The 20,549-nt window shown below is 31.1% G+C and overlaps 1 protein-coding gene across 1 annotated transcript in view; it reads left to right on the forward strand.

Moving 5' to 3' along the window:
• LOC124538061 (head-specific guanylate cyclase) overlaps positions 1–20,549 on the forward strand; it is a 117,675-nt gene that overhangs the window by 67,916 nt on the left and 29,210 nt on the right. Inside the window, exons 4-8 of the mRNA XM_047115070.1 lie at positions 763–845; positions 3,502–3,662; positions 4,152–4,363; positions 4,696–4,880; positions 13,795–13,973. Of these exons, the coding sequence (XP_046971026.1) occupies positions 763–845; positions 3,502–3,662; positions 4,152–4,363; positions 4,696–4,880; positions 13,795–13,973 (820 nt within the window). The remainder of the gene's footprint in view (positions 1–762; positions 846–3,501; positions 3,663–4,151; positions 4,364–4,695; positions 4,881–13,794; positions 13,974–20,549) is intronic.

Here is a 20,549-nt window from a genome sequence, read left to right on the forward strand (position 1 = left end):
TTTATTTTAAATTGAGGTAGCATTCGTTTTCAAATTTGTATTTGCACTCATGTCAAAAATGCTTTAGAAACTCTTTAATTAATGTAATTAGACGATGATGCTCATTACAGTTTCGAATCTTGAATCCTTAACGAGAGTAACAAAACGAGTTAAGAGTTTTTAATAAAAGTGAATTAATATGTTAATAAATTGAAGTTAAGTAAAAGCATAAATTGACTTTGTAAATATGAATATTTAATTTTTATATGTGAGTGAAATGATACAGAGTTTTATTTTAAATATCTCAAAATAAATTTACGCAATTACTATAGTGGTTAGGTCGATCTCACTATTGTCGTAATAAATTCGTATTAGTTATATATGGTGTTCGTTTTACAATTATTTTGAAGAAAAAAATATCATACACTTCTTATGAGCCGAGATGAACCAGTGGTGTCCGTGCATTTTAATCTATGATTACGGGTACAAATCCAGGCAAGCACCACTGTATTTGCATGTGCTTAATTTGTGTTTATACATCGTCTCGTGCTCGTCGGCGAAGAAAAACATCGTGAGGAAACTAGCATGTGTCAAATTTCAACGAAATTCTGCCACGTGTTTCGACCGACCGGCATTTCAGCGGCGAGGTGGATTATGATCCATACCTTCTCCACAGAAGAGGAGGAGGCCTTAGCCCAGTACTGGGAAACTTACATACTGTTACTGATACTGCTACACTTCTTATATGTTGATAAAATAGTAATTATATGTTTATGTCTTTAGTCGGCGATTACCAGATGACGTCAAATCCTGTAGAAATTACGCATATTTACAAGAAATATATGACGCAGTCCGAGCTACGGATAGTAAGTACTAAATAATATTACTATTCTTATGTAATTAGATATTTATTTATATGATAAGAAAAAAAATTCATAAATGGTATTTTATTTATATTTAGAATATTATGTATAGTATTTTTATTTTATTTATAAATATATTACATAGGTATATACAAAAAAAGTTGTACACATATTTACGTAGACACTTGTGGTAGGCTATTTGAAATACTTAGTTCGTTATTGTCGATTCACAAAAGACTCGTATACATTTTTTAAAAAATTGAAAATATGTGTATATATAAATATAAGGAAATAAATAATGTCGGTCTTATGTTTTAAAAATATCTGAAGAAATTTCTTTGTAATGATACCCGCCGATTGTCCCCATTTTATATTTGTAATGTAAAATAAAAATATGTTTATATTGTATTTCATTACTCGTAATATCGACAATAACAACTATGTTAAAAATCGTAACATACTGGTACATTCTTTTGTGTTTTTTTTTAATATATATAACTTTTCTTTCTTCCAAGAAATCCATTATTGGGTCTTATTTTCCATTTGCGAATTTCATTTGAATGTTTGGCATGAATTTCAAGTAAAACTTTTTGTCAAAGTTCAACGTAAAATGTTGATTTTTAGAACAAACATCTCTCAATCAATTAAAGTGATAACATTTGATTAAATCGTGTCATTTCGTTAGCAACAAAATACATAAATTTATTTGTATACCGTAAAGTAATAGCTATGTGTATAAAGATTGTGAAACGGAGATTCCGTCGAAATTTGTAGCCAACAACTGACCAAAGAACACGCACACTATTATAACTTTATTTCGAATGTCACGCACACTAAGATAATAAAGTTAGCTCATTTATTTCAGTCATCGTGTAGTTCGACAAGCTATCTAGATATTTGAATAACTTCATTAAAGCAACTGTGTTTGGTATTCAATGAAGGTCATGCAAATTTTTGTACACCTCGTGTTTCAAACCCCTAATTGTAATTTCATGAAGTTCATCCACGTTCCAAGTTAGTGAAAATATTTCGAACAGTATATTTATATTGTTGTTTTATCATACTTATGAGTCATATTATTCTTGTTGGTAAAAAATGTACAAGTAAGATTGATGACTCCGTAAATTAATTCAATTTTTTCAAACGTCACGAACAGAGTAAGTTAGTCCTTTGTTCCATTTTTGAAATATGATGACTTGAGTTTTCAAATGTTTTTGTGGCGTTTATGTTTTGACAACCCGTAAAACAATAATGTATACAGAGTGAAGACAAACGGATTCTCGATTGTATCGTAAATATTTTACTGTGTCGCCTTAATATTAATATACACGTATGTAACTTGTATCTAACGTATCTTACTTGGTGGTAGGGCTTTGTGCAAGCCAGTCTGGGTAGGTACCATCCACTCATCAGTTATTCTAACGCCAAATAACAGTGCTCAGTATTATTGTGTTCCGGTTTGTAGGGTGAGTAAGCCAGTGTAACTACAGGCACAAGGGACATAACATCTTAGTTCACAAGGTCGGTGGCACATTGACGATGTAAGGAATAGTTAATATTTCTTAAAGCGTTGTCTATGGGTGATGGCGACCACTTACCATCAGGGGGCCCATATGCTCGTCCGCCAACCTTGATAAAGAACAAAAAGTTATGTACACAACGTCAGATCCAATGAATCTAATCTATCAGCTCTCGAGCTAGTTGAGTGTCATCGTAAGTGAACTGAAGCTATGCATATATACTTTTAATTATGTAGGTACAATTTTTTCACTGGTGTAAATCACACCATCATATAATTTATAAATAGCATATATTTATTTGCAACTTGTTGTCGCTAGAGTTTGGAGCCGTGCCTTTGAAGGTAGTCAGCACGTGTTAGAGCTATCAAGTTCAAACTTGCTTCAAATTCGGCGAAAGCAAGCGTAGCTGTTATGCATTCCAAGGCAATAAAGTTGGCACGTTTGCTTAAGTTATTTTATAGTAAAACAGTCCAAACAAAAACGAAAATATAAATAGGTTGTATTCATATCCATGTTTTTAAATTAATTCACAATGCATAATATATTTATTAAGCTTTAAACTTCACTTAAACATTCATACTAGCAAAGTACATACTCAAAGAATACATTCGTGGAAATTGTATTAACATAGTATTTATAATTTTCACGCGATATATGGTTTCTCTTGTTCATGCTATTATTATTTTCTTGGACAGTGCTGTAATAATAATATTACTTCTAAAAACAGCTCTTCATGGGCATGCTACTCTGTAATAAATATTTACACTATAGTTAACTATTCTGTAAATTTTTACTACAGTTTGAGATGTTACTTGGTGGTAGGGCTTTGTAAAAGCCCGTCTGGGTAGGTACCACCCACTAATCGGATATTCTATCGGCAAACATCAGTACTCAGTATTGTTGTGTTCCGATTTGAAGGGGAGTGAGCCAGTGTAACTACAAGCACAAGGACATAAAATCTTAGTTCCCAAGATTGGTGATGTAATAAATGGTTAATATTTGTTACAGCGCCATTGTCTATGGGCCGTGCTGATCACTTACCGTCAGAAATCCTATTTGTTCATCCACCAACCTATGTAATAAAAAATAATCTGTATTTAATATTGTGTAATTTTTTTAACAAATTTTAATTCTTCCAGGTGTAAGCACTAAAGACTTTATGGCAAAATTAGGAGAATATTTAATTTTAACGGCATTTTCACACAATTGTCGATTGGAACGAGCGTTTAAATGTCTAGGAACTGATTTGACTGAATTTCTAACAACCCTCGACAGTGTACACGATGTTTTGCATGATCAGGTGAGACGTTGTTTTTAATGCCTTGACATTGGCAGTTTTTGTTATTAAAAGATGCAACAGTATTGGTTTTTTTAAATCTTTACTCCATCTTCCTGATAAATATAAGAGCCATTATCTTCTCCATGCTGAGGTACTCTTGTGTGATCCCTTTTAGGGAGCATTCCAGTATTACGTAACTCAATTTTTGAAGATTTGTAACCGCTTCTTCTCTTGTAACCCGTAAGGTTTTTCTGTAAGAAAGAACCCCTCGCACCTCTGTAACAGATTGTAAAATTTTAAAAGAACCCTTCCCGCAAATTTCTTTACGTAATAATTGAACGCCCCCTTATATTTATATGACACATGAAACTTGAAATATTTTTGGTACCAATCCTACCCAAATCATAAGCTTGATTGGGAATAAAATAAAACTGTCAACATATTCATGCAAAATGTTACATATGATAGCATATGCAGTCCATAAACTAATGCTTAACACAATTTCAACAGGACGATATTCTCAAAGACGAATCAACGGAGAACGAAGCGGCTTTCGTTTGTACAACTTCGCACGCTGGTCGAATACAATTACACCTGACAACAGAGAGTGAACCCGTCGCATATTTACTAGTCGGTTGTCTTAAAGCGATAGCAATGCGACTCTATGACACCCAGACAGACATAAGACTGATGAGCTATTCCAATGACCCTAGAAGATTTAGGTAAGTTTATTAATATAACAAATGAAAATTAAAATAAATATATTAATTAATCGACCTCCGTGGTCGAGTACTTTGTACACCGGTTTTCATAGGCCGTTTTCACATGCCACTCCAAGGTCCTGGGTTTGATTCTCAGCCGAGTCAATGTAGAAAAAGTTGATTAGTTTTCTATATTGTCTTGGGTCTGTGTGTTTTTGGTACAGTCGTTACTTCTGATTTTCCACAACACAAGTACTTTAGCTACTTATTGGGATCAGTATAATGTATGCGATGTTGTCGAATATTTATTATTATTACTATATACATATGTATATACGATGAATTTCTTGCAGATACGATATAAGTGCACTACCGTTAAATCAGAAATTAAAAGAAGACAACTGCGAAGCTGCCAGCGACGCAGTAAGCCTGGCGACATCAAACAAAGTAAATGATCTAAGGATCGGAGTTGCTAGTTTCTGCAAAGCATTTCCTTGGCACTTCATCACTGACAAGCGATTGGAGCTCGTTCAACTTGGTACGTAATTTACAACTAAAAGTTTTTTAATTTCTTCGGAAATGTTCTTGGAAATACTCTTAGTTGCCAGACATGTGTTCTCGTGTTCGATAACTTTAAGAAAAGTTTCAATTGCTATGATTATTATAACTATAAATATTATTACGTAACACACATACATATATTATTTACAAATAGAATGTGATGAGACGAGATAGTCCACAAGCTCGAACATAAATCCTTTTCTTTAAGAAGATAGATGGTCTGTGAGATACAACTGGCTGATACTATAGCAGTCTTATAAAAAAAGTTGCCTATAAATGAAACTGAATACAAATAAAATCTAAAATAAATATATATAGCTATGACATAAGAACACCAAACATAATAATACAAGGTATAATAGTAGTAATATCCACTTATGCTATAATAAACTCGTTTTGAATTCATAAACATAACCTCCTCTCGTAGTACCAAAAAAATGAGATTCAAACAAAGACATTTTAGTATTTCTTAATGATTTGATATATCCCTAAATGTAGTATCCAGATTTCCCTAAGTAATTTCATATATTTATGACTGCCGGCTGAATTGAAAGATACGATACTGCAGTATTACATAAAGTCTGGAGAATATTCCAAATTGGACGAAATGCTCTACTTTATGAACAAGAAGTTTGTATTTTCAGCTCACCGCCGCTTTCTTAAAACTTGCTTCTATTAAGTACCCTGTAAACAATTTTCAAGAAGGATACCACGAAAAAGTTTGACACAAAATTAAAAATTTGTGTCATTAGGAGAGAATTTAAAATATTTTTAATTATTTTGTACTTAAAGTAACTCTTTGTGATAAAGAATGTGGGTACTTTTAATTTAATTTTAAAGTAAAATTTATATCTTATTACAAACATAATTATTGATATAGATCAATTTAAAAGTTTAGTGTCTTAAATATGTTGTATTCTATGAAGATCCAAAACATGTCTAACCACCAAATCATCTGCACCCAACAAACAGTATAGAAAGTATAGTCATTGGGCTTACATAGGCCCTTACAAGTTGACAATACTCGTTAATCCATTACTCATACATATATACTAGCGATATATGATTGGACACATCAAATGTGTAAGCAAATGAACTTTATTCCTAAAAACGTCGAAAGAGACTGTTTTGATATTGGAATCAAAATATGGAATATTTTCATTTCACACAATTGAAAGGGTTGCTAGAGGATTCCATATTTACCCTTTCATCGTCCAAGCGAACGAAATTGCGGACACAATGGCTCTTTCTTACTAAAATACGTAACTTTTATCCATCTTTCAGCAGTGTAAATTAACTTTCATTTCGAGACTAATCCAAGATTATGGAATTATACTTCGCAATATTTTACGTAACTGTAGCTTTCTTAGTTGCATTTCGCTCGGATATTTCTTCGATATCAATTTTCATGTTGAGTTTATAAAATTGTTTCGATACTGGTAGAGTTAAATCAATTCAGTCAGGATATAACTGGAAATTCTATTTTTGATGCCTCCGACGCTGTTCTTGTTTGACCTAGTCTCGCTTCTATTTTGTTGTTACATAACCTTTCTTAGTCAATGCAGTAGAAATAAAGAATCGTATCGCCTTTTGCTGTTATAATGATGGAAAAAGAATTTTGAGATAATTTTAAAGTATATTTATTCGAGCGTGTTAAAAGTCAAACTTTAAGATCAATTTTGAGCACAATATTCTAAAATTATTATGTAATATTCGAGTACAAGTTTTGTGGATGGTTAAAGTTTGCAAGTAGTTGATTTTGCTTCTGATTTAATTAAATCATCGATGAGAGAAAATTGTCAAATAAATATATAAGTTTATTAAATGTCACTTTTGCTGATAGGTTAGCAATGGTAAACTATAAGGCTATTCCATAAATTGTCAGCAATTTGTTCAAAGCTATATCGTCTGTATCCGTAATAACATTGGCTTACGAATCTATTTTATTGACTTTTGATACTGTACGGTTCTAACAGATTATTAAATTAATAGTATTTTAACAAAATAAACTAAACAAAAATATAAATAAATTTATAACATTTTTTTATTGTATAAATTATTTTCAAACTTTTTATAGTAGATTTGAAAGACTGATATCTCAAAGTTCATTGTTATATAGTTATGTAAAACGATGAATGAAACTGTCAGATAAAAATGAAAGCACGAAAGTATTGAACTCATGATTGAAACGAATAAATCCAGATCTTAGGGATGAAGTAGAAATTGAACAGTAACATCAAATAGTCAAGTTCACTATTCATTATATAAAATAAAATACAATATTGAAATTCTTGCATCGATACGGATAACATTTTCATCTTTTGAATTTATATATATATATATATATATATATATAATTAATTATTGAGAATCGTAAACGTAACTTTTTTACGATATATATATATATATATATATATATATATATATATATATATATATATATATATATATATATATATATATATATATATATATATATATATATATATATATATATATATATATATATATATATATCGTAAAAAAATATACGCTTTTTGAGAGCGATATACTAAAGATAAGGGGTAGGAAAGGAAAACACTGTAACATAAAACAATGTTTCACAAACAGCTTTATTGTTGGTTTTTGTGTGATTTCATCAAGTAAGCGCAGTTTGAAAATGGATTTGAATTATGCCATATCTATTTTCAGATTTTTTAAAGTGAGCTGTCATAGCTATAGCCTATTTAAATCACACGCTTAATATGTTTCAGAACATAACAATCACTAGAGTGTGTATAGTGACTGTCAAAACATCTGTAATTCTTGTAACGTTATACTAATACTTCTTCACAAGAGGACAGGAAATCTTATTCCAGCTGTAGGGCATTTAAAGTAACACTTTAGACGAATTTAATGACGAATCCCCTAAAGAAATTAGGTGACGATAAATAAAAGATAAAGTTTTTGTCACCGCTTATCTCAGACCATTTAGCTATTTTTACAACCTAACGATTTAACGATCCGTATTAATATGTCTTGTCAGATTTACGAGACTATTTACGATTCTCAATAATTATTAGTAGGCGATATTTTCGTGACATTTAATTAAAAAAATATTCATTAATATAGAAACAAATGTATTAATTATTAGCAACGTGCACCGGCTTCGTGCACCATATTGCTTTAAAATTTCATCGAATCCATTCAGTAGTTTTTTCGTGAAAGAATAACAAACATATACACATATATTCTCCCAATCTTTCGCATTTATAATATTAGTAGGATATTCCCTTTAATTAAATATTTTAGCCTCTACGTATTATCATAAAATACAAAGAATACTCACTTAGGAGGAAGGAATTATTAAGGAAAGATAATATCTTTTATATAAAAAAATACATACAAAGGCAAGAATTCTAATAACTCTGTTATATATTATTCATTTTGGGTTCCATTTAATTAATTCTATTAATAATGGGTTGGTTTTAAGTTACGGCGTCGTTGGGATTACTAAATTCATTAAATAATTTTCATTTTCTGCTACTGATCCTCAAGTATTGTTTTAAAATTTAAATGCTATTGACTATTATTTACCGTTTTAGATTCCGATTAAACTATATCGTATTTGATATATGTACTATGGCTGGATTTATAAATTTAAATATACATTCTGATATTCAATTCAGACATGTACTTCTCCCGCGAAACTTGGTGGTAGGGCTTGGTGCAAGCCCGTCTGGGTAGGTACCACCCACTCACCAGTTAATCTACCGCCAAATAACAGTACTTAGTATTGTCGTGTTCTGGTTTGAAGGGTGAGTGAGCCAGTGTAACTACAGGTACAAGGGACATAACATCTTAGTTCCTAAGGTTGGTGGCACATTGACGATGTAGGGAATAATTAATATTTCTTACAGCGTCATTCTCTATGGGTGATGGTGACCACTTACCATCAGGTAGCCCATATGCTCGTCCACCAACCTATACCAAAGTTAATTTCATTGTAAACTGCAAGTCTTTCGTCTACAGTCGAACACCGGCTCCAAATATAACAATAAATAAACTGCATTATATAATCGTAAATCGACTTTTAAGTAGTCTAATATTTTTCATTTCATTTTACTTAGGTGGACTCTAAAAAATATGTTGAATGTACAATTATTTTTATTACTTTTTAGTGCATATTCATTTGTATTATAATAGTGTTTGTTTGAAGTCGGTTTTTCTTTTTGTTAATTTTTTATTTATTCTTACACTCTCTAATATTAAATCTTTGTCGAATCGTAACAATCGTAAATTGCAATCTCTTTAACATGATACTACAACCTAAAAATGTTCCATCTGTAGTTATCCTTCTATATATCTGGGATATGATTGACATTTATTAGGATTAAATACATACTTTTAGGTCTGAATGGTAAACTTTAAGGTATTAAAAAAAACTCAGTAGATACTCTTTTCCACCAATTTACATACGTATATCGATACTGAAAACAAAATAGGTTTACCTCACGCAAAGTTGCAATAAAAATCGATGACTACTTATTCTGTCTGTAAATTGTGACTGTCACCCCTGTTTATGCATTTGCGTGTTAATGGAGTAATTACTATTGAAATGCGATTTTTATTTTATCTATTTAATGCAGAACGATTATTTACATTTACATACGTTGTAAAGTTAAAAAATGAACTACTATAGGTACTCGAAGATAAGTCGAACTAAAAAAATTGCTAAAGAAACTTTTCGACTTACTCAAACTAGAGGTAAATATTTATTTATATAAGTAATAAGAAACTCCTTATATAGAACTATGAACCTGGCCACGCATTGCTATGACTAGAATATACGTTCAATTATATTATATGATTTTAACAAAACAGTTATTACTGTAGCCTAAGTTACTCCTTATTACATTAGATATGTGCCTGTGAAAGTCCTGTCAAAATCGGTCCAGCTGTTCCATAGATAAGTCGGAAAATTATAAAAAAATGTTGTTTTGGTATATCCATATACATATATGCGTTTAGTAAAAGGCAGTTATTTTCATACTCCAATTTTATTATTTATATAGATAATGTTTTGATTAAATTGTCTGAAACATGTTATTTTATGTATTGGTATTAATAATAAATTTTATTATTCTACACATTCCAAAAACGACTTTTTTTTTAAATTATTATAGTACTAATATACCAGTAATACAAAACATTATACACAGAGCAACTCATAATTAATAACAACTAAGCTAAGTATAATGGTGAATCTGCTGAAATGGACCAGTAGTAAGAAAATGTAAATCTAAAGTGAAAAATTAATATTCAATCTAGGCAAGTAGCATCGAAATTTCACAGTCTTAGAGTGCATTACATAGTATATAAAATTTTAACAAAAAGAAAAACCGACTTCAAACAAAACACTATTTTAAAACAAATGAATATGCACGAAAAAGTAATAAAAATAATTGCGTATTCAACATATTTTTTAGAGTCTTCCTAAGTTAAATGAAATGAAAAATATTAGACTACTTAAAAGTCGATTAACGATTATATCATGTAGTTATAACTATTGTTATATTTGGAGCCGGTGTCAGCCACGGTGCCCTTGCCCCAACAATCAAAAGAAAGAAGCGATACGGGCCCCTTGATTGATCCAGTATATTATTGTGTAAAAGGTAATTTGAAAAAAACATATTTGTTAAAGTATTCTCGTATTGTTTTTTGATAGATATACTATAGGGTTTTATTGGCTGACACCGACTCCAAATATAACAATAATTATAACTACATGATATAATCGTTAATCGACTTTTAAGTAGTCTAATATTTTTCATTTCATTTAACTTAGGAAGACTCTAAAAAATATGTTGAATACGCAATTATTTTTATTACTTTTTCGTGCATATTCATTTGTTTTAAAATAGTGTTTTGTTTGAAGTCGGTTTTTCTTTTTGTTAAAATTTTATTTATTTTTTCATTTTAAGTGAAGCTGATGTTGACTAACTAATTTTTTTTTAATATGGATAGATTAAGCGTTCCGTTTATATGAGTCAGAAACTACTTCGAGGACAATTTCAAAGGAATCTTGCGAATAAAGCAAAAATAGACTTTCGAAAATGCGGATTTAATACGTCACGCGGCGTAAACTACAAGGATCCCTCGAAAGAGCTGTAATCGAACTCAGCAAAAAAACTTTGAAAAAGACCAACTATATTCGTACATCATATGACATCACATCATATACACAAAATTTGATTAAAGATAGTAAGAAATTCTGCCCCATATCGCACCCTACTGCGAGCCGTATAGGAGTTCCATCACTACATAGTATAAAACAAAGTCGCTTTCTCTGTCCCTATATCTTTAAATCTACGCAACGGATTTTGATGCGGTTTTTTTTTAAAGATAGTGTGATTCAAGGGATTGTGTATATAATACATGAAGAATATAGTAAAGAAACACTGATAATTTTAGAAGTTTGCGATGTGATGTTGTATATAAACAAATTCTGTAGTATATTTAGTATCAGTATTGCACCCGTGCGAAGCCGGGGTGGGTAGCTAGTTGATTATAATATTCGACTATGATAATTACATAAACATAACCACATTACGGAAGGTGACTCAAATATTCAAATAACCCATAAATAAAAGATTCGACCGAGTATCGCTAACGTGCTCCTCAGAATTGTTCCGTTCCCTTCCGTTCCGTTACTTTGTCATGGATCATGTGCTCAGAACCTTACCAAACTTTCACCAAATTAACCTTGAAGTATATATTTTATAATAAAAAAAGAATTATCAAAATTGGTTAACGTGATTTTCAGTTATTCACCTATTTGTCGCGTATATACGTAATGCAAATTTAAGACTTATGTCGTTTTCACATGGATACCATCATCGGAAAAAAAAATAATAAAAATGGGACCCCACGGGAAGCACTACCTTTCAAACAAAAAAAAAAATTATCAAAATCGGTCCACCCAGTGAAAAGTTATGAGGTAACAAACATAAAAAAAAAAAAAAAAAAATACAGACGAATTGATAACCTCCTCCTTTTGGAAGTCGGTTGAAAATGAAGCCTATATATGCTTAGATCTTTATAATTACGCAACGGATAATGATGCGATTTTTTTAAAAGATAAAGTGATTCGAGAGGAAGGTTTTTGTATATACCTAATACATGAAAAATATAGAAAAAAAAACACTTTAGACGTTTCTAATGTGATATCGTTAATAAACAAATTCTGTAGAATATTTAGTATCAGTACATATTGCACCCGTATGAAGCCGGGGCGGATCGCTAGTTACTCATAAATTAAAAGTAAAACAGTAACAGTAACAGCCTGTGAATTTCCCACTGCTGGGCTAAGGCCTCCTCTCCCACTAAGGAGAGGATTTGGAACATATTCCACCACGTCGTTCCAATGCGGGTTGGTGGAATGCACATTTGGCAGAATTTCGATGAAATTAGACACATGCAGGTTTCCTTCACCCCGAGCACGAAATGAATTATAAACACAAATTAAGCACATATATAGTGGTGCTTACCTAGGTTTGAACCCGAAATCGTCAGTTAATCGGGTCATCTCAGCTCAATAAATTAAGTAGGTGAAAATGCGCCTCATCTTCATCCAAAATTTACGAACATTTTGATATTATATGATCCAAAGTAAATAGGCCTTAACTCAGCAAAGAGATATTTACACGCTGTTACTTTACTGCCTGTAACTTAATAAGGACTTGTACATCAATCGTCTCTAAGCATATTTGAAGTATAAATGTCCAATATCGTTCAATTTCCTCAAACGATGACACAATTTATCTCACAGATATAATTTAGTGAAGATTCTCGAATGAGACTTTGGGGAGGTATTATTCAATCAGATTGGCAGCTTTCCGCGTTTCTATAGCCGGAATGAAGACAAGATAATGTAATTGATTCTAGCGTTACAGAATACAAAGTGCTAATAAAAATTCTAAGATTTTTTTTATGAGTGAGAGACGAATTTTTTCACAAGCTAATTCATAAATATTGTAAGTAAAGCTAAATTATTAAATGATTCAAATTCAATTCAAACTTTTTAGTGTAACGCGTCTCTTTTATATTTTATGTTACAAATAAATGACATGGTTGTCTTAAATTTTCGCGATTATTACACATTGAAATAAAACTAGTTATAACGGATTTGAATCGCGTATATTAATTAGACTGACCACGTGGTCTACCCGTGACCACGAACGCTGTAAAGTGCTCGAAACGTCGGGATGTTAAAAATAATTAATATACGCGATTCAAATCCGTTATAACTAGTTTTATTTCAACATGGTCCAAATATACACACGCGGTTATTTCTAAGGTTTTAACTATCTATTTCTTAAGAACACCAATATGGTAAATTTAAGTTGGCAATAGATACTGGCACTGAAGATATTATTAGGGCATAAGTTGCCTACTCATTCTGCTGGCTCTTTCACATTTCATTTGATATAATCTACTATATATAATCAACTACGCTATTATCTAGACATACTTCTGTCTAGCAAGTTGTAACAGTGAGCATTAAGAATGGCCATGTTTGAAAGCAATTCAATTGACTTAATGACATACAAACAGGTATAAATTAAATTAAATAAATAAAATTTTAACAAAAAGAAAAACCGACTTCAAACAAAACACTATTTTAAAACAAATAAAAATGCACTAAAAAGTAATAAAAATAATTGCATATTTAACATATTTTTGAGAATCCTCCTAGGTAAAATGAAATGAAAAAAATTAGACTACTTAAAAGTTGATTTACGATTATATAATGTAGTTATAATTATTGTTATATTTGGAGCCGGTGCCCAATAAATACAAATGTTTCATAATATATGTACAAATAAATAATTTTCTCATTTCTCCTTTAGGGGGCGGATTTATGCGACTTTTCGGAACATATCTCTCCTTACACGGTTCATCCCTTGGCACTTACTTCAGACTTCTAAGGCCGAGGGGAGTGCCTCTGGATTTCCGTGAGGTCCTTCAAAGATTGAATACCCCGTTCACATTTAGCTTGAAGATACCTGGGTCAACTTCTCTCGCGGAGGTAAGTCCAAAATATTATATATTTTACTAATTCGAAGGCAGACAGTTTGGGTGTCTTAGCTGGTTGGTGGGTCTTAACTTTTTTACAATAATGGCTAGTAATAATGCCTCTTTCAATTGTTTTAAATTATTATCCGATTCAATTTGCCTTTAATTATTACTAATAATAAAACTATACCACTTGTGACAGTAATCGGTGCTGCAGCACAATCTAGAAATAGATTAGGCGTGTTACAACTAATTGGATATTAAAAAACCGTTTTAACATACATATATGTATATGACCTTTTTTATATCTATATATTTATTTACTCTATCAGATATACCAACCTAACTTTTTTATGAAAAAATAATCGTTATACCCTTGTGGGTAATTAATCATACTTATTTATGATTTATGACATTCACAATTTTATCTTGGGTTCGAATTCTGCCATTTCAGTACAATACACATTAATCAATATATTTCTTAATGCAGTATGAAAAGTAAAATAAAATTTTTAGCTATCGTCGTTCTATAAAACAATAGTTTCCGGTTGCGGCTTTGCCCGCATCTTTTAGGGGATTGTTCGATAACGTACGTCTTTTCGCATGCAAAATTTTACGATGATAAGTTTAGTATTCTTTATATCGATACTTTATAAATAGATAAACAAATACAGCAAAATCTCATTTAGAATTCAATTAGAGTTTGTTTTAATAAAGCTCAAATTTTAGTAGAACAACATTTTTTTAATTACATGTATTAGTAATGTTAAGATCAAATGTCCGGATCTTAAATCTGCTAATTATAACAAAAGAGTGTTTATTTTTTAAATAACTCAAAAAAATCTTTCACAACTAGTATCAATTCGAAAGGTCGCAGTTTTTAGCCACGAACAGGAAAATGTCCAAATGCTCTAAATAAAAATATCTGGCATGTTACGTGGCGACTCCTGTTTCCTACATATATGTGCTCAATCGGATTATTTCTATTTATTTATTATTTCATCAGGAACACCTCTTCGATTAATTGATCTACCTCACGTGTAATTACTTTTCACAAATTGAAATGTTATCTTTCATGGCGCTCGCAACTTTCTCTTCCCCTCACATTTTTAATCATAATCAGCTTAGATTAGAAGACCAAGCAGATGACAAGACTGATTTATACAATGATCTATCACAAACGGGAACACAAGACAAATGTTACAAATTTCAACTTTTCCAATACAATGAGCGCCAATAAAGAATTATATCAACTATTTTCTTATGGAACTAACTTATAAGTAAGTACATAGTTAGGTCAGTATCTTGGAGAAATTTAGGAACAGATATAAGTGCCTTGTTAGATAAAAAATATCAGAAATGATAAAAATAGGTATATTACTTGGTTGTAAATCCAGAAATCCATAAATGATTTTTCGGTAAGTAACGTTAACGATCAAAAGGAAAACGCATAAACACAATAAACATCTCTTAAAACCTTTGTGGAGAATAAAAAACACAAATCCATTTTTGTACCCCGCGGCTGTTTGATAGATTTGTTGTTTGTACGAATTTGTCGAATGTAAAAATATTTACCAAATTCATTTTCCTTTTTACGTAAAATCATACATTATTGGTATATTTTTTTATATAAAATTTATTGACATTATCTACGTCTGTCCAATGTAGGTATATATATTTATCCAATGACATGATTTGGGTGTGATTTGAACAGTGTTCAATTCATTTAATTCTTGGAAAAGTTTTTCGATATCAGAAAATTCCTACCAAAATAAATACGAGAAAGGCCTTTGATGTGCTACCAACTATTGGCCGAATGTAACATTAATCTTTGGATCAAAAGTTGGCCAATCGTTGGACCGACTAGCTTGCACGCTAGCATTTACAACCTCCAAAGCATAAGAATGATTTTCTTGACTTTAACTCAGATTCTTAAAATAGAAAATAAAGTATATTTACTTAGTTTCTTATATTAAGATAACTTTAGTAAGTCTTTATAATTAAAATTAATTAATGAAACTGTAATCAATTTGAATATTCTCGCAAAAGCAATTATAATGGTTAGGTTGGAAATCGCATTAAAATTGAGGTCTTTGGCCCCAAAATGGGTTGTGATTAACAAACCGATATCTAAGCGATTAGTATTATAAATGATGCAGGGTAATATAGACTGGATCAGTGCCAACTAGGGCTGCTACAATCTATTAATTATATTAGCAGGTAGTTTAGGTACTGGGACTACTTACGTCAACAGCATTATAACCTTTAAATTCAATCTATATTCAATTCAGATATTGAATAAATAGAATGCATAGCAATTATGAATATTCTAATTATAGTGTAAGAAAAATGTACCTTTAATTTTTTTGTGGCACCATTCTAAACCTGTGGTGCTTGCCTGGGTTTGAACCCGCAATCATCGGTTAAGATGCGCGCGTTCTTACCACTGGGCCATTTCGACTTAAGAATTGTTAACCATTCCTTAAATCTCTAATGCGCCACCATGATTGGGAGCTAAGACATAAAGCCCCTTGTGGTTACACTGGCTTACTCGCCCTTCAAACCTGAACAAAACAACATTAAGTACCTATTGCTCTTTGACTGTAATGACATGGGGCAGTCATTTATTTTATATCCGTGTTTAAAGACTTTATTATTATTATATATCTAATCATAAAAATATAACGACTTCGAATCTTTAGTCGTTTTAATAATTGACTTAAAAAAAGTTTCTAACATAGTTCATGGAATGTTATGCAGAAACAATATTAATTACGTATACGTGAATACCCTGTGACCAGAAATTATTGCCGGATCAGAGCTAACGTTAAAATATACGTACACATTAATTCATATCGAGGAAGTCAATAATTGTATTCCACGCTTTCAACATATATTGTACATAATAATTGATTACCCTATACATCTCGTTCGTTTCGCCGTTGTTTAGATAAATTAATTCATTGGAAAACACTAATGGAGTTACACTGTTACTAATAGACTTGTGTGTACTGACTTCGTACTAAATCAAATACAAGTCTCCGCCTACTATACATCAACCTTTTTCTAAAGTTCAATCTTCCAAAAATCTTTTTCTCTGATGATTCCTACGTAATAAAAAAGTCTTACAATAGTCAAATGATGAGTATTATCTGACATCTCACCTTGGTATAACCATAATAACATAAGCAAAATAAGCATTATATTATACTCTCGGGGAATGAGGTACCATCTGATATATTATTAGCACCGCGCGCTCATTGGTCAAATCAAATAGCGCGCACTTCCTCGGTTTCCTGTTTCAAGCTTCCGTCCCTTTTCACGAATTCGCCCCAGATTGCAGGAAAGCGAGGGGAAAAACGCATCAATAAATCTTTGTTTCAAATTTCGCTTTTTGGACTTAGGCTGCACGTTGACAGTCGGTCAAATTTAATATTCAAATATAATATATTTATCGTACTTTGTACGACCACTTCAAAATAGAAGGTTCCAAGAAAACCTGCAAGTCTGTCATACGCTAGATACTAAAATTCTGTCATGTTTGTGAATATAATCGGATTGGATCAACGAAGTGTAATAAGCTCCAAGCCTCCTCTTCAAGAGGTCAGGAGGCCTAAGCTTAACCGAGGATCGCACACACTGGACTGATATTACATTTCTTTACTTTTTACAATGTTTAGACATTTTTATGATAGGACTGATAAAATAAATCATTTCTCACCCACAACAATTGAACAATGAAAATAATCTAATCTACTTAATAATATAAGAAGCGAATAAATTCAGCAAACATCTGAATTCAAAGTACCCCGCATGGAAATGTCAGTGTTAATATAACATCAAAGTAAATGTAATCTCGTATAAAGATCGTCGTAATTCCCTAATGTTTATCTGTTTTGACCCAAACAAAGGTTACGGAGTACTTGAAACGGAATTATTTCCAAAGATCAAGTGATATTTCATGAAATAACTCACAGATGAAGTCCATGGGTAGAATCGGGTTATTTTTATCTTTATATAACATAAAATCTTTTTTTATATTCAACAATATAATAATAAAGAGAATATTTACTTTGTGAAAGCGCGTCTGGTAAGTACCGCCCACTTATATTCTTCGGACAAACAGCAATACTCAGTATTGTCATGATCTGTTTTGAAGGATGAGTGAGTCAGTGTTACTACAGGCACAAGGGACATAACATCTTAATTCTCAAGTTTAATGGTTAATATTTCGTACAGTCATAGCCTATGGTCGATGGTAATCACACACCATTAGACTTTTGCCGCCTACCTATATATTCTAAAAAAAAAATATATACAAATATAAAATCAAAATGTACTTTATTCAAGTAGCCTTTTATAGCATAATGAAATCGTCATTTAGCGACTATATTAAGTGACGCTACCACTGGTTCGGAAAGTAGATTCTACCGAGGAGAACCGGCAATGGACTCAGTATTTACTATTTTTCAACATTTAAAATTACAGTCATGTTAGTTAATTATAAATATATATGTATGAAACATATCCTGCTTGGAAGTAAAAAAATATTTTTCTGCACTATTTTTATTTTTTGTATAGTAAGAAACACTACGAAAAATATCGTAATTACTCTTATGTTTTGGTCGTTATGTAAAGTCTATTATAGAAATTCCTTAATCATCATCAATTCCAACGCCAAAAATCCAAACTATGTGGTAACATCGTTTCGAAAGGTACGACGTTAAACAACTATTAAACTTGCTAGCAGTATCTATTAATATGGATGTTTCCATCATTCAGTTTATATAAATACAGCTGTTATCAATGAGTTTGAATATGGAATAGCTTTCGAGGAACAGTATAGCTTGAAATATTCTTGTCTACGCTATAATTTTCAAATTCACTGAATACTGAGTCTAACATTGAGGACCTACTTACTAGTGAGCCTCGTTAACCTAAAATTTAATTAGTGTTTTCTTGGTTTATATGGAAATAAATCGCGTATTTTCTACTGTATCATATTGGAAATTGGATCAAAATAACAAAATTAAAGAAATTGTAAGTTCACTTTAATAAGAATTAAGAAGTATAATGCCTTTATTTTAATATTATTTAAATTGAAGTCAATTTGCCTAACTTTACCTAAACGTTGATTTATTATCTTTGACCTTGAAATTTTACTTTCAATTAAATTTACTAAACGATTAGGTTTTAATTTACGTCCAGCAAAGCTGACGGCTACCATCTTCTGCATAATATACGACCTTCGATATTTGTAACAACATTTTCAGTAGTAACGTGGCTGTCTATTTCCTCAATATTGTATATCAAGTGTCAGTATGTATAATAGGGATGAATCATGAGTTCGTTCGAGGCTTAAAGCTTGTAATGAGGTTTTACTGGATAAAAATTTACTAGTAAATTGGTAAAATAACTGTATCATATGATACACAAATTGATATAGTTGAGCTGATAAAAATAACCACAAAGTTTATTTCATTACTGAAACAAAATCTATATTAATATTATAAATGTGAAAGTAACTCTGTCTGTCAGTCTGACTGTCGATCAAACAGCTGAACCGAATTTGATGAAATTTGATATGAACTTGAACGCTGAGGACACTTTTGGCGAGGCTCCTTTTTTGTCTAACACATGACAACCAAAACCGAACCACGCGAGTGAAGCCACAGGCGACTCGTAGTCTTAAATCTACAACTTAGTTCTTATCAATCGTTCAATACATAACGTGAATTTAATGGTTACTATTTTACTTGTATGAAAGATATCTTACGCTTAACGCAATTAAGTATATGCAAACCAAATGTAACATGTTGCATCTCGTATTTCTGACCGACGTCGTATTGGTGTTTCTAATTCTCCGGTTCTCTGGTCGTGTCAGTTTGTTGTTCAATTTGGCTATGAGATTTAGCAAATAGGGAGTAAACCTATGTTAGCACATATCACTATATATCATACTAGCCGCCCATTGGACTGCTGGAACTAAATATACGACAGAATTTGTTTATTTACGATATCACGTTAGAAACTTCTAAAATGACCAGTGTTTCTTTACTATATGTATTATATACATATATATTCCTTTCGAATGAAATAAATAATAGTAATTCGACTTTTAAATAGTCTTATATTTTTCATTTCATTTTAATTAGGAGGATTCTAAAAAATATGTTGAATATGTAATTATTTTTATTACTTTTTTAGTGTATATTTATTTATTTTAAAATAGTATTTTGTTTGAAGTCGGTTTTTCTTTTTGTTAAAATACTTTATTCATTTATTAATATACTGTATAATGATAATGATATACTATTTCATACGATATGTAACGAAAATTAAGTTCCAGATTAGTATATTTTTCTATAAGTAACTTAAATTCTCTTTATTTGAATGAAAATATTTACATATACCCATTTATTTCAATGAACATTGGTCTTCTATTGTCCACGTACCTTTGTGGTATCAATAGTCCCCAAAACACTTCCACACAAGAGCCTTTGTAAACCACTTCACGTGTTTCTCAAACATTACGTTACACTTGCGTTCGCTTTGTCATACTATTCGCAAGTAAATTAGATCCATTTAT

Source organism: Vanessa cardui, chromosome 19 (assembly GCF_905220365.1).
Source record: "Vanessa cardui chromosome 19, ilVanCard2.1, whole genome shotgun sequence".
Lineage (NCBI taxonomy): Eukaryota > Metazoa > Arthropoda > Insecta > Lepidoptera > Nymphalidae > Vanessa > Vanessa cardui.